This window comes from Haemaphysalis longicornis, unplaced genomic scaffold, assembly GCF_048455015.1.
Source record: "Haemaphysalis longicornis isolate Haplotype H1 unplaced genomic scaffold, Haemaphysalis longicornis Haplotype H1 scaffold_4, whole genome shotgun sequence".
NCBI classification, from domain to species: Eukaryota; Metazoa; Arthropoda; class Arachnida; order Ixodida; family Ixodidae; genus Haemaphysalis; species Haemaphysalis longicornis.
In genome coordinates, this window is record NW_027526361.1 from 71,975,582 (window position 1) to 71,991,159 (window position 15,578).

General features: G+C 46.0%; 1 protein-coding gene across 1 annotated transcript in view; it reads right to left on the minus strand.

The window, feature by feature from the left end:
- LOC144178909 (uncharacterized) overlaps positions 1–10,232 on the minus strand; it is a 68,841-nt gene extending 58,609 nt beyond the window's left edge. Inside the window, exon 1 of the mRNA XM_077707049.1 lies at positions 9,334–10,232. Coding sequence (XP_077563175.1) covers positions 9,334–9,802 — 469 coding nt within the window. The 5' untranslated portion in view covers positions 9,803–10,232. The remainder of the gene's footprint in view (positions 1–9,333) is intronic.
- Between the last annotated feature and the right edge of the window lie 5,346 nt (positions 10,233–15,578).

Consider the following 15,578-nt stretch of genomic DNA (forward strand, 5'->3'; position numbering starts at 1 on the left):
CCTGCGCGTGCGTGCAAGCACTGCACTATATAGCCGAGAAACAAAGTAAGCGAGAGCCGACGAGCCGCAGAGGACAATGGTTTCGCCGCCAACTGTGCCGCAGAAAGCCTATATCTATCCGCACGCAACGACGTCGAGCGTACACCATCCAACTGCGCGAAGATGCAAAAAAGCCTCATCCTGCGGCCCCAAAAAGCAACACCGTCATGGGACAAAGGAGTTCGCGGTTGTTTCTCGCCATGGGGTCCACCTCGCGCGTATATCGCAATATATGCCACAGGCTGCCGCCGCGTCCTCACGCGACGCGCCAAGAATTTCAAGGTCGCCGTGAAAAAGAAAAAACAACAAGAAGGGGGGCTGGGAAGGGGTTTAAGTCGCGCTTGATTTACGGCATCTCGCGGCCGCGGGCTCCTCTTCCTTGCGTCTCGGCTCCAACGCGCGCGCATAAATCGCGCGCTGAGAAAAGAGACACCGTTCCTCTCCTCCTCCGAGGTGCTATATACCTGTCTATACGCGCTGCCTGAAGCGGGGGAGAGGAGGGGACCGTTTGTCTTTCTGCGTATTAGTTTAGCGCCCCGTAATGAGTCACTTGAAAACGCCAAACGTCTGTATGCGGCGGTCGTTCGCGCCGCGAGAGGCTGAGTGTGAGAAACATGCGGCCTGCGTCGCGCTCGCCTTCTGCCCTGTTCGCCTCTGCTTGTTATTTGCGTTACCGTTTCGGCCTAGATGGCCTGTGACGCAGCATCGGCGCAGCGGGGACGATGTGGTGTACGCGCCAGCCATTCGCGACGATGAAACGGCGCAACAGCCGAGGCTGCACTGCGGGCGGTCCGTCATATTGGCTCATAGAGCGAGCGCGCCGTTGGAAATGGACCGCACTGCGTGCACGCCCGAAGAGACAGCGCCAGCAGCCAAGCTTCTACACGAACAAAGAATATTAAAAAAAAAGATTATCCTTGCTTTGTCTGTTTTTCTTCTGTCATCTTGTTTGTCCCTGCATGGGTAGTGGGTGATGAAGAGAGAAGGCATCGATTCCGATTCGCGCCTGTGCGAAGATATGATGTAGCATGTCAGTGAGACTTTCGAGCCAGTTGTTTGTGAGAACTCTAAAAAACTTCGGAAAGTTGAGACTCAAATCGATTTTAACGGGCCTCAGCCTCGCCTTATAGGGCTGTGAATCCACCAGACTAGTTCCTTGGAACGGTCAAATTCTACACTGATCAGTGTTGCCGCCGACACATGCTGGCGGGAACCGACCAACAGCTGAGGAATTACAACCCCATAGCAATAGCGGTGGGGCTCCGTACAATTGGGCACGAGCTTGCGCTAATTTTGCTCAACTTGTTCTATTACATTTTATTTATGGCATACGACTTTTTAAAAATGGCAGCTGACCTTTCCTTATCAGGATCATCCAGTGTGTGGAAGGCACAAGTGAAGAACCTTAAGGCAGAACATTCTATAGCCAACATTATATAGCCAAGCAAGAAATCAGTCGGTTTATTAGCACTCTACGAATTGCCATTATTCGGTGCGCTGATGTACGCTTTCTTGCTCGGTCTTCCGCGTGGGTACGCACCACGTAATAATTTTATTCCAATTTTCATTTCCGAACATCAGTACTGTAAATATTTTACTTCTTATTCCCCCACGCATCGTTTCAAAAAAAAAAAAAAATTCGCCTGGGATTTTATCTTGATATGCTTCTATATTCTTCGACACTTCAAACGACTTCTGCGTGCGGCGATGCGGGCAACTCATCAAACGTGGAGGCCGAACATTTCGTGAGCCACGTTCATGGCATTGCAAAGCTGCGCCAATTTCTATTACGCACAAATCTGCATCACGCCCTCATTCCCAAGCGACGCCAGTGTGGTTTGACGCCAATTAATGGCACCCTGGAAGGTCACCCGAGTCGTTTGTTGCTCAGCTTCCGCCAACGAATTTACAACGTTTCAAAGCTGCGCTCTTATAGCGTATGCGTCCTTGCATAAACCCGACTCTTTACTGCACGAAGGCGCACTTCGGTGGCAGAGAGCGGAGAGATCGTCAAGGATGAAATGGCCGATATTTTCACCCTTATCAGCGAAACGCCTTTTGAATGCTTTTAGCAAGGATCTAACCGAGCTATCGCTCAGACGTATCCCCCTTTTTTTACGTCTGAGGCGTCAAGTGAAGCGATAAAGGCGCTGAATGCACGCACGCGGAATTAAAAGGCGCCACCGGATTGGTCGTAAAGCGTTACACTTATAGGCGGCCCAGAAACTCGCATTGAAAATGGCGCCACTGCCAGGTATACTGACTCGCTTGTCGCAGGTGTGAAGCGAAATACGTTTTAGGCAAACCTAAATCATTATCGCGCTATCATTGTTGGCAATTCGGCTAAATTTGTATTCTGGACGTCGTTCCAATGAGATACGTTTACTCAAGGTGTGGTTTCGATACTGGAAGATGCATTATTCGTCAACAATACCTAAATGTATATGCCTGCCTGCCGCGTCTGCAATCCTACTTATATATGGTTACGCGCGGCTTATTTACGTCTGGGGCAGAACTAGAAGCAGGGTCATTACCGCAGTGTTCGTGAGACACCTCGTACCTTTCGTAGACTCGTCTGGCTTCGCGATATCGTCGCTAACCCTGTTTCGCTTGTGTTTCTAGCATTCATCCCGGCCGTTCACCGTAATGGCATCACGCCTCAGAGTGAAGTGTCCGCATGTTGTTGCCGGCTTCACGCCGCGTTATCTTGATTGCCCGAGAGCAAATCAGCCCATCGCGTTCCCTAATCACGTCGTCTGTTGTCACTACGATCTTCTCGATGCTATCGTACATTTCTGGAGTTAATCATATGTGTTAGAGTTAATCATGAGTTTTGGGAAGCTGAATTAAGCATTTCGGACACTCCGAGATCATCCGTCTGCGAGCAGTAGTGAACGTTAGAAAACTCCGCCCTCAAGCCGCGGGACGGGGAGCTGACAGCTGCTCTTCACCACGATCACTAGCTGCATCTCCACCATGCCGAACACCATGACAAAGTGAAGAAGCGGTTAAAGGCGGCATTGAAACCTGCAGCCAGTCAGCCGAACGGTAAAAAAAGGTGCATGAAGACTACTATATCATATGCGAAGCAGACGAAAGGAAGCCTGCTTTAACAGCCAACGGAGCACCCTCTTCCACCCACAAATTTGTCGATTACCACCTTTGCAGGTACGTACATTAATGATCACATACACGTGCAGGGGATATATATATATATATATATATATATATATATATATATATATATATATATATATATATATATATATATATATATATATATATAGAGAGAGAGAGAGAGAGAGAGAGAGAGAGACTCTTGTACCTGAAAATAAAAAAAAAATGAGGCGTACGTACGCCGAAGATGGCTCCTTTCAACATTCAGCTACCGCCCAGCAACTTATCTATAAAATGTATAGAGCGTTTATTGCCAGCGACATCTGGCTCTATTATTTGGAACATGCATTTCGACGATGTCTTCTATACACGTTGGGTACTGTGCAGAGCGAAAGCGCCAGGAGGCTACGCGTAAGCTTTTAACCTAGAACGTGTGCGTCAATGCATCCCACGTGGCCGTCGGAGCTATATCGCGCGTTAATTGAATTCCTCACGACGCAAAGCTGATGTTAGACGCGGCCCGGGGCCATTGCGCCCTCTTTGCTGCAGCCGCTCTACAGGGAAGGTCTGCGACGCGGTCACAATATTAATCTATCGGAGGTCATTGGCTCCTTATGAGACTTGATTACAGGAATGTTTCCGGCCAAAACAAAAAGGTAGATGTTCCGCGTTGTCTGGCTCGGAGCTAGGGAGTACTTTTAGGGGACTTTTCCGGAAAATAATTTGAAATGGGATAATAGAGAGTTTTAGCAGAGCGTAGAACTGGTCCCGGTACGGTACCCGGTACACCTGCGCTTGCGCACAACCGGTTTTACCGCCTCCGCGCAGGCGCAGTGGCACCGGTTGCCTACCAGGTATCGTACCGGGACCGGTTCTGCGCTCTGCTATAACTCTTTATTACATACGTGTTTAAAAGGCGGTACCAAAGGAATAGCTTCTACATTGTAATATATACCGATAGCATATACCGATAATATACCGATAATAATTACCGATAGCAATCGTTTTAGGTCTGCGATAGAAGATTTGTGTCATGACCTGTAACCATTATTGTTTACGTCATTGCACTGTATTTTGCCGGCCTTTTTTCCTGCCCACCCCTCATGTAATGCCCCAAAAGGGCCCTTGAGATACCAATAAATAAATAAATAAATAAATAAATAAATAAATAAATAAATAAATAAATAAATAAATAAATAAATAAATAAATAAATAAATATACGAGTAAATATCATTTCAGACACACCTTATTCGCTCATTCCTTTCGGCGTTGTGCAAAGATGCTAAATTGGAATTATAGATAATTCAAATTTACAGCTTTGGATTTCTGTATACAGAAATAGTCCAAATGGCTGTTCTTAAGATACCTGTTTTCTTCTCTGGAGTTGTGAATACTATTTACTTCAAGTCCCTCACCAGTTCTTGCTTTATAATTGTCCCTACGACGAGAACCTTTTAAAAAACTCTCCGTTACAAACTCGCCCAGATTCTATAGCCTAAACAATCTCCTACAACGGCTCAGTTGCCGAGCCTTCGCGAAACTCTTCGCAGCTGTTATCAACATAGCTCATCAAAACTGTTTTATGAACCTTTTCAACAACAATTATTTCGTCGTAAACAGTGTAAAAAGGCTACACCCCACCACTTAATGCTCCGGCACACAGAAGCGCAGGCATGTGTTAAAACAATAAACTGCACCTCTTTTCGCGTTTTTATGAGGCACAGAATTGGCGAGCACAAAGCAGGCTTAGAAAACCGTCTATTTCCGCTTATCTTTTCAGGCATGTCTTAAGCCATGGGCAGGACAATGGGCTATAAATTGCGGGGCACAACGCTGGGCAGAATTTTAGGCATCATTATGGCAATGAAATTGTCTTAAGACGCCTTTAAAAGTCGCCATACCTAGCGTTACTTTGTCGGTGATGATGTTGGTTTGGGTTTAATGGCGCAAGGCCAACGAGTTCAAAGAGTGCCAAAGACAACGTAATTTGATGGTGCCACAGATGTACAATTAAATGCTAAATTATCTCCGTAAAACAAAAGCCTTTTGTCGGGACCTGACTTGCAAAACGGTTGAGTTGAGTGCAGCGCCGAAGACTATATGCAACCGAAGCAGTATTCTAAAATTGCAAATACGCAAAGAAATGCTACGCGGGATTGAAAATTGCTATGGAAGTCTTAAATTGGCGTGTACCCCATCTTCATGTGCAGTTACCTTGTTGTAAATTCCACTAGTTTATTATAGCACAAACATTACGGGAATAAAGTATGCTCTCAGCGGTTCAGTTATGTCTGGCATGTAGTGCAGAGGTAGCGAAAGACTAAAGGAAATTTTTGATACGTGATTGGTAGAGCTGAGTATCGCTTGAATTTTACACTTTAAACCCCGACACATCGCTCGCTCAGCAATGCTTCCGACAGCGGCAAAGTAATCTTCAGCACTCAAATCTGCTCTTTGTCGTCAACATCCGGTCCTTGTGAAAAACTTGCAGCGGATACTTTATGAATTATGTTTCAACTTTGTGCTCCTGCCAAGCCGCCTTTATACGAGCATGACTTAAGCGACTTAAAACTGGAAGCGGAATCGAAGACTGGCGGTGAGGATGGCGCAGTCTCCTTCCCTAAGGACCTGCATTTAAGTAATATAAGCGATACCACCAGAAAAAAAAAAAAAAAAAAGGATCCGCGGATTGGAATCATGCACGCATAACCCACACAGCCGAACGAGTGTGTTTACAATGCTTTCTACCACGCCGCCACATCTCTTAGCGCTGAGGAGGAGGAGAGAGATAGGGTTGCCGTGCAGGAATGTAGCATCGCACATTCATATGCACCTACGGAAACATTTTTGCTTAAGCCAAGCATTCATGACATGATCTGATATAAAAAAAGTCCCTTCGACTCCTGAAAAACTCACTTAAAACTTAGAGGCACCATTGAATAGAGTACAAGCCTTTTTAAAAGCGACGAATGTTTTCGATATGGTCAAGTTATCTTAAGGGGAAGGTTTTGCTTTTATACTAACGTATTTGAGGACGCAGAATGTATTGCGGGCATATCGATCACATCTCCGTTAGGTGTGTTGCTGTTTACTGTGCAGACATTCAAACTCCTTCCTCTGGAGTGTATACAGCAATACGTTTTTCCGGCAGTCTTGCATCAGAATGCGTGTCTCCTAAAAAGATAGCCACATGAATTTAGACGAACGTACACTCATCGAACATAGCCCGCTGCACTGTGTGTCGTCAGTGTATAGACAGATGTGTGGACGAATGTAACCCGCACTCTTGCTTTGGTGCCACCAGCTGGCAGTGGTCTCGTATAACTGGATTTGGCGTGCAAGCTGCGATGCGATGTGCCCCAAAATAGCATATGGGGGAACAGGTGCATCACGCTATCCTCTGATGGATGCACGATGCGGTGCGTACACTCCATTCATGGTTTCTGTGTAGATACCTGAACACCACCTTGTTTGGTTTACTTCGGCCCTTTGTAACTTAATAGGCTCTCATACAGGCGAGGTCCTTTTCAGAGTACCGTGAGCTTAGTTTGTACCTTGTCTATGTTTACGTACATCCAATCATTTCGATTCACCCGAATTCGTGATTTAGGAGGAGCGCGAAGACGCATTTATCGCTTTTAAGATTCCATTGCGAGAAGACATGTCCTCCCAGTCATCAGTGTTCTTATTTTTTATATTTCGGCGCATTCATTAGCCCTAAACTTGCCCCTCACAATTCGTGCCCCTCACAATGTGCGCCACAATTACAGCCTCCGGGCGAACTGTCGTTTTCGATAGATTTAGTTTTTTTTGCTGGTAGAACTAAAGCCTAAACTTGCGTATTGGTGTTCTGGTGTCCTTTCGTACAGCCCTTCATGGATCGCGTGCGTTTTATGGCGCTGCTCGATAGACACTTGTAGGGATGACTTCGAGGATGGGGCGACTATTGATGGGACGACGTCTCACTGTGGGGCGCAGATAGGACGACCCATTACCCCACGTCATCCCCAACTCCCTTTAAAAGCAGGCTGCGGAGAGTACTCCAGGAAGAAGTCCCTCTAGGCCCTTAATTACAAGTCCCATTTACAGGCTAAATCTAAAAGTACAAGCTGCCTGCAGCCTCACGTCTAGTAAGCGAAGTTTGTATTTGTCTCTTTTTTATCCAGTGGTATTTATACCCACGCGGAATGCCCTCTGCACAAGATCATATTCAATCAGCGCTTTTGCTGCCATGTAAATTCGTACGTTTTCCGAAGAAGAGTGCCGTCATATAATTGATGTTGATCCCTTCAGATGGCGCAAGCTGCTGATTCGCTAAATGCTTGAAAGATGTTGTTGTAACTATGCTTGCTTGCTGAAAAACTGGCGCAATTGAAGAGTAAGCAGTGTTCTTTATTTGTTTGCAAAATGAAGGCTCATCCTTATCTAGAGAGCGGGGAGTAGGGGGAACTAAAATATGTTCGCATTGCTGTTAATTTCTGTCCTAACTTCCTTGTGTTGACTCGTGTTGCGACTTCATCACGCGGTTGCGCATTAGTCAACCTTTAATGCACATAAAAGAATGATCAAACTGAAAAGTTAGTATCACACAAAGTCAACGGTGCATATAATTGCCGCACTGAAGAACTGTTAACGGGAAAAAAATAGTGAGTACAAAGGCGATTCTAGTGGCAGGTAATACCAGCCGTCATGCAGCACAAAATGTAGCAATGACTTAGGACCGTTCGACCTTTATCGGATTTTAGTAGCATGCCTGAAGAAACGCAAGGTGGCGAGCACTGGCATGAAATAACAAATAACTCAGTCTTGTTTACTAACGGTAAAATCACCGGGAAAAGGAGCGCTGTTGAGCCAGAGTCCCGTTTAAAGAGACCTCTATTATAGGTGGAGGGACCCAAACGGTAAACTCAGGTATATTCACAGACTTCACCTCAGTTCAACCGAGCCTTCTCTCAAAGGAACTTCCACGCCCATATTTACTGGATGCCAATGCCCATTCGCTAATAAAACTTGCCTAATTTAGCTAATAAACTCGCTATTCATTTCCAAGTCTGACCAACGCCCGATTGTCACGCCTATCTTTGAAATTCTTAGCTATTTCTTGCATAATTTGTCTCTCCGGTCTATAATTTGATTTGCAAAAACATAAATTGCCGGAAACAATGTAGATGGCGCCAATACTCTGCGCTAAAAACGTACCGCTATAAGCTTAACGAATGGCCCGTTTTTAAACGGAGTCTGTCGCTAGGTCCTACTGGAATGGAGACACAGTTACTGTTTCATATTTTACTGCATAAAACGCTATTCAACAAGTACCTACTGTTGTTATGAAACGTGTCCAGCGGGACACTGATTCTACAGACTCCGTTGCACATACGAAATCTGAGCATAAAATTGGCAACGAGGAGTCACTGCCTCCGGAAATCTAATAGAACATGTAAGAACAATATGGATTAGCACAAAGCGTTTTCCGCACGGAGGAATGATTGTTACGAGTGGTTTGCAGTCGTCATTGGAACAAACTACAAAAAAGACGACACCATTCGAGCAATGCAGTGGTGCATCTTGTAAAATATGAAATGGTGGCATCAAACCATGCCCTCATTCATTATCCCTAGAAAATTTCTGTTCATGCAAAAACAGTGCGAAACTATGTACTTTTCAAGTAATGATAGAGAACACTCCTTACAAAAGTACTAATTATGTGCATATCACTGTCATCGATAATATATTATTGCGAATGTTGCAACTGCATGTATTTTCATTTCACCATTCAATGGTAATATCAATACATTCGTATGTCCGTCATAATTTGGACACGCGGCCAAAAACGTTGCCACGGCTCGGGACCTGCCCACATGGCTACACACTACAGCGCCCCTGACGTTGGCCGGCCAATCTCAGATGTACCATGCGTCCTTTACCAGGAGTACGACTCTGTTTCGCAATAAAAGCCGTTAACGACACTGATTTCTCGACTAAAGCCATACTCGCTACGGTCCAGAAGCCCTCAATTTTGCAAGAGTGTTGTATGTCTCAAATCGTGTCTCAAAACAGCATGCACCGTTCGCTCGCACGGGACCGTTTCGCCCTTCACTGCATCGTTGCGCAGCCAGCTGACAAGCCGCTGCAGTTCCCGGGAGACACCCGCTGGATCACGCCGTCGCTCGGCTCACCTGCGAGAGCCATCCACGGGTAGCGGGGCACGTCGGCAAGGGCGTCTTCGGGCCGCATGACTCCCAGCCGGGGCATCGGATAGGCGAGCTCGGCCGCGGCCAGGAACTGCTGCGAGGCCATCAGCGAAGCCGTGGTGGGACCCGAGGCGCCCGCACTGCCCGCGGCCGCAGCCGCAGCCGCCGCAGCCTGGTGGTGCGAGCCCAGTCCCAGAGCGGCGGCCGCGTACCCCGCCGCGGCCGCTGCCATCGCGTCCGACTTGGCCAGGTCCACGGACGCGGCTGCCGCCGCGAAGTAGCCCAGCGGCGACGCCGTGGATGTCGCCGGCTGTCCGCCGTGCACGAACGGGTACATGGTGGCCGCCGCCGCGGCGCTCGGCTGGTACGGCCGGAAGGGCACCGGGGCCGCCGTGGTGGTCGCCGCGTCCGGCTTGCTACTCCCCAACAGGCCGTCCATAAAATTGACGCTCATGGCTCATTATGTTGGCAGCACTCGGGATCGTCGCCGGCCTCACGCACACACACGCACACACGGGCCACGCGCGGGGAAAAAAAAAGCTCCACGCCGCCTCTGCCGTCGCTGGCGGCGTGCTCGCTGCTCGCCAAGTCGCGGCCCCCTCGCGGCGGCTACCCTCGCCGCCCCCCTCGTCTCGGCGACGGCATCAGCTGTGCGAGGGTAAACAAGGCACGCCAATGGCAGACTCGGCCAGGTCCCGCTTTCCACGGCAGCCAATGGGCCGCCCATTCACGCCGGACGTGAAACAAGTGCGAAACGCGCGTGCGAGAGCCGCCGGGCACCGTCGCGTCACGTGACACGCCGTGCCTCCGCCGCTGCCGCTTGCCTGCCGCCCGCGAGCGTGCTCGTTAATTACGCGCCCTCGTCGTCGTGCGAGCGATCACTTCGCACCGGCTCCTTCCTACGGACCCAGGGTCTCGACCTCTCCCTCCTCTCCCACGCCGGAGAGGACTTCGCTCCTGGCCTTCTTACCAGGAAGGTGAAGTAAAAGAAAAACGTGCTTCGACGAGAGCAACGCCTTGCTCAATGCCTCGTTAGTCTTTATTCTGACGCGGCTAATGCGCGAGAATGATCGCCGCGTTGCTGCCATCGGCAGATCGCGTTAGCAGCTGTTCGCCCCCGGGCAGCACGGACTTCGACGGCGCTCCTCGCCGGCGTCGCTGAGGCCGTTCGCACGAAGAGTGGGCAATCTGCCGGGACGCGTGAGCGCGCGCAAATTGATCGCCTTGAGAGCGCCTGATTTACGCCCGCGCGTTGCATGGTGTCGATCCCGTCGGCGGCCTTGTTTCCGTATAGCTGCCGAAGTTGATACGGCAGCCAAACCGCGTTTCTGTCGCCCTTTTCCCCCTGTCGAACACAATGAGGCGGCGCAGTTGCTCTGATCGTGCATGCGCTCTTTACTAATCCCGGCTTTGAATGCTTGTATTTTGACCTTCATTTTGTTGGAGTTTGGGGCGCTATCTCTTTCGTAACACTAAACAATGACATGAGCCCGCGGTACAAGTGAGCGAAATTAGCATGGTGTTGGGAGAAGAAAAGAAATACAGCCATCGTTATTTTAATCTTCCGTCTCAGTTTTTTATTCATTATATGAGATATAACCCGCAGGTACAAACACGAAAAAACAAACTTTTATTACCTTTCCTTTAGTTACACGTGTGCATGTATATATGGAGTCTTTGGGGGTACAAGTATAGGGTAAATCTGCCGCCAGAAATCCGCGACAAAAACAGCAACTGCAGCAACGAAATTTATTTCAAACTTCAATTTTACTCGTTTGCACAAGCTTTTCGTGTTTATATTGCTCATTTAAAAATTGATTGATACGTCACAAAAAATATGAAGTCTGTGAAAGGAGGGTTACTGCAGCGACACTTGAAGACTCGAGGTTGAGTTCTTTGCGCATACATGTAAAAAAGGACAAGCTTGAGCTTCAAAAGAATGTGAAACCGTGTATTCTGCCATCCCAAACACTTTCGTTTCTGTATTGCAAGAAATACTTATACATTTTAGCTTTACTAAGCATTTGCTCAGGCAGATTTGCTGCAAAATCAGCAACGCTGTTGACGAAGTCATATTTAATTAGGCAAGACAATGGGGACCAGAGTTGTCGGTGACGCCACAAACCTAGTAGCATGCATCACATTGGGCGTAAGTAGGTGGCGCTAGCTGATTGCTGAAAACCCTAGTACAGCATTTATAAAATAAGCATTCGAGGGGAAAAAATATCTCTAGATAGAAAATTAAATACAAAATTAGTAAACTTCTTCCTTCTTGGCAGAGTTAAGACCACCTAGTTTCAGGTTGAACCTGAGGACTCCAGTTTAGCAAGGTGCGAATCTATGTACATACGCTAATATTTTCTCTTCTCCAGGAGCCGGACCAATTTGCGGTTGGTTAACATTACAGGCATGCATATCCAACTGTGATCAGTACATGGATACAAGTACAGACAAAAAAAAAACACAAGCCGAATTGTCCGCAAGCTAGGAAAAGCTGGTCCTCCTTGCGACATTTCCGACACATTCATTCATCAATCAATCCATTATTAAAAGAAGGCTTCCTACAGAATCTTTGCAGGAAAAAAGCATCATTGTTCAGTAGGATTAAAACTGTTGCGGCTGGGAATCCTTCCCTGTGGGTCATTGTTGGACGCACACTGTTGAAACGTGGTCGCATTGCACTATATTAAAATTGAGCAGCGCGAAATAATGCACTTTCGCATCCAGTGGCACATCCAGTGGCGTTTGCATTCCCAAGTAAAGAATGGTCATTCGATTGTAAATTCAACTACAGATCAGGGAGCATAAAATAATTGCCTCAGGTCCGCTCACTGCTGAAAGTAATTACTAAGGAGAAATTAACAGCTCCATTTGCTGTCGAAGGTAATTATTAAGTGATGAGCACACTGGTTCTCGAGGCCGCATGCTTTCTGGCCAGTAAATCTGCTTGCAACAGTTGTGTACCCCGTTCAAAGGTTGGTAGGTACTGCTAGTGGGGGAAAAATAGCAAGAAATGGAGGGAAACGATGTTTGTTTCAGTGACAAATTTGTTATTCTTATAAAAAGATCCCCGGTTCAGTATTTCAAAGGAATTGCAATAGGAAATAACGTGAATATACAAACAGGATTTTTTACGCAACAAAACTATATATAATTAGTCGTTGAATCAATTGAGTCAATATTTTTGTGGCTCATTTTTCGCTGTGCACGCCCTCCCCAATGCATTAATTTTTGCTCATTAAAAATGTTAGTCACATTGATTTTGTTTCCAATGCTGGTGAGCGGTTCTTCTACTTGAGAGTACCACATATTTATTTTCATGTTTGTAGGTTTGAACTCACCGAAGACACCTTTGAAGGTGCCTTTTATGACGCCGTACTTCTACTCTGTGAGTGAACACAGAATGTATTTTTGCGAATTTTTATTTTCAATGATAACATCAAATTTTTCGTATTATTTGGATGTTGTTCCTGAAGGCACTGCAGCCACTGTTATTTCCTCGTTCAATCTGTTTCTTGTGGATTGGGTTTCGCCGAGTAACTGTCCGAGATAGCCGTAAGCACCTACTTCATCTATAACATCATTATCTACAACAATAAAATAAATCCCTGTGACATTCATTATACTTATCTTTAAGCCTACCATGGAGATTGCGTAAGTTCTTGCATTTCACGTGCCTATTTAACACGACTGTGCTCCATAAGTAGATGAAAGCAATATCTGTGTAAACCACGAATTGTTTATTATTTTTCGGTGCAGGCATTCATCCCCGTTAGAGGCCTAAGTAAGCGGTGACAGGCTGCGGCACAGGAAATAGTTTTGTCTGTCCCTATTTTTGTGCACTTCATCACAGTAATGCTAGGGACAAATCACAACTTTGCAAAAAAATAAAATAAAAAAAACAAGGTTTTCAGACACGTCCTCTCATTAACAAAATAAGGTGTGGCAGATAAGAGCAGAACATAGTTTGAAAACATTATCTGCCATCGTTTCTCGGTACAAGTGCACATGTTCATACCTGACAAGCATTATAATGTACGGGTGACGTCATAAGTAATTGTAACAATGGTTTGCGAATATTACAAAATATTTGTCTTACTCGCTTTATTGCAGCCATTACAGGTTTACAGGAACTTTCTATATTAAGGAGGACTCCTGTAAACGCACCATTCAGCCAGGCAGCCTCCGGAAGAAAAAATTTCTGTAAATTTACGAGATCGTGAACCAATTACTTTTGACGGCACCTGTACACCTTTGGGGATTTTGTAAATGAATAAGGAAGGCTGCTTTTTCTTGTTCAGTCTTAGTATACATGGAGTCTTGCCTTTTTCTGAGGCAGAAGAAAGTTCAAATTTAACAACGATTGTGTCCCATATAAAATGGAGAACTAAATGTACTCAAGCAACTAACCTCAGCACGGGCAATGGCGGCTACCTCCTTGTTTTAGAGCCCATGAATGGAATCCTCGTGTTCAGCAATAACTGAGGAGGGCAGAGTAAGAAGATGTCACTAATCACTGTTGTAGGAAGTTCCTATTAAAATTGCAAAATTTACAGCCCAAAAATGACGAGGCGGAGAAGCAGTACCAAAATAAAGATAAACAATGTTTTTGCGTAGTATTTTTTTTTCTAGCAGGTTACTCAACCAGAGACGGAACCACGCATACGGCCATAAGAAATGGTAGTTTAACACGGATGTTACCGGTGACGTGCTCAGCATGAAAGGCTACTTGCGGGCGGGCTGCTGGAGTTCCAATTAGAAAACTATTTCTGACCTCCTAAAATACTATAGAAATTCATAATTCGTGTATCGTTCTCTTTGGTTTTCCCTGTGCTTTTTTGCATTTTAGTTTGGAACGCTACGATGTACGATATGCACCTGATGTTAAGCAAGCACGTCTTTTCTTGCGATTTCATCTTCTTTTTAGCGGCAACGTCTTGCTGTACACACGTGGATATACATAAGTACACTTGAGCGATAAAAATTAAAAGCAGACATGGTCTGATGGCTGCACACAAGAGCAAGGCTCGAAAAAGTTTTTACAGACAAAAATCATCTTGACTGAAAAGGACAGGGTTGGTAACATTTCCAGAAATTTAGGCTTTTACTTCTACATTATTGACACTTATGCGCTCTGGGGTTGAAATACAATGGCACTGCCGTCACTGAATCTTTTTCTGAGAAAATTCACGATATAAATATCCTCACTCGCGTCAACCCTGTTGTTTTTTGTGATGCAATGATACCTCTTTCATTGAGGAAAACCGGTCTTCAAATCTTATAAGTAGCCGAGGGTTGGCTTCCACACAGAGCACCCATTTTACAATCTGAAATCAAACAAGCAAAGTCGGTTCATTCATCACTCCTGCATGTAATTGTAATAAAAAAAATTCATCTGCGCCGTGACGCCACACACTGCAAACATGACGTTTTACATCAGGTAACGTCCTGCGCAGACCACATTGTTTTGTGACAAAATTTAGCAGTGTTATTCGGCAGCTAGATTTATCTTAGTACGACACCCATTCACGTATGAGATTCATTTTCTCGTTCACGTGCACTCATAACAAGCAAGACACATGTCTATCGTTGTTTGTGAAGCAGGGAATTGAACACCCGACTTGCACAGCAGCACAATCCTTTAGTAGTATCCTTCAATGAGTTATCGCTTACAAGCTATTACAGAAACGCCGCGGAATATAGATGGGATTGTGGGGGAGGGATATTTGGATGCACATGCGTACATACTTACGTATGGTCCCTTCTACTTGTCCCAGACATAGGTACTCATCACCTGCGAATAAATATGCTAACACCACCCATGAATCTTTTTCAGCTGGGGCTGCAAAAAAAGCGTCCGCATATTCGCTACCGCGGTCTAAATGTAGCACCTAAACGTCAATTCTCACACGTTACCAACAGGGTGCATCATATCTTCTGACAGCCGACCATACTTAGGTAACGCTACGTTATCTTATAAACTGGTGTGTGGGTAGGGCCGTAAGAGCAAGCGGAGCTTGGTAGCGTATGCGACGTGTTAATTAAGGGAGGTAGCAATGCTTGGGGGAAAGTGTTAGTGCAAGATAGAAGGGTGATTAGATGCTCTTGGACGAGGCATTCTTTCTGCAATAGACAAAAACAGAAGATGAGAATGAGGGGGGTGCCGATAACCCTAACATTACAGCAAAAGGAAGCTGTTAGGACTATTGCTTCTTACAGCCTACAGCACA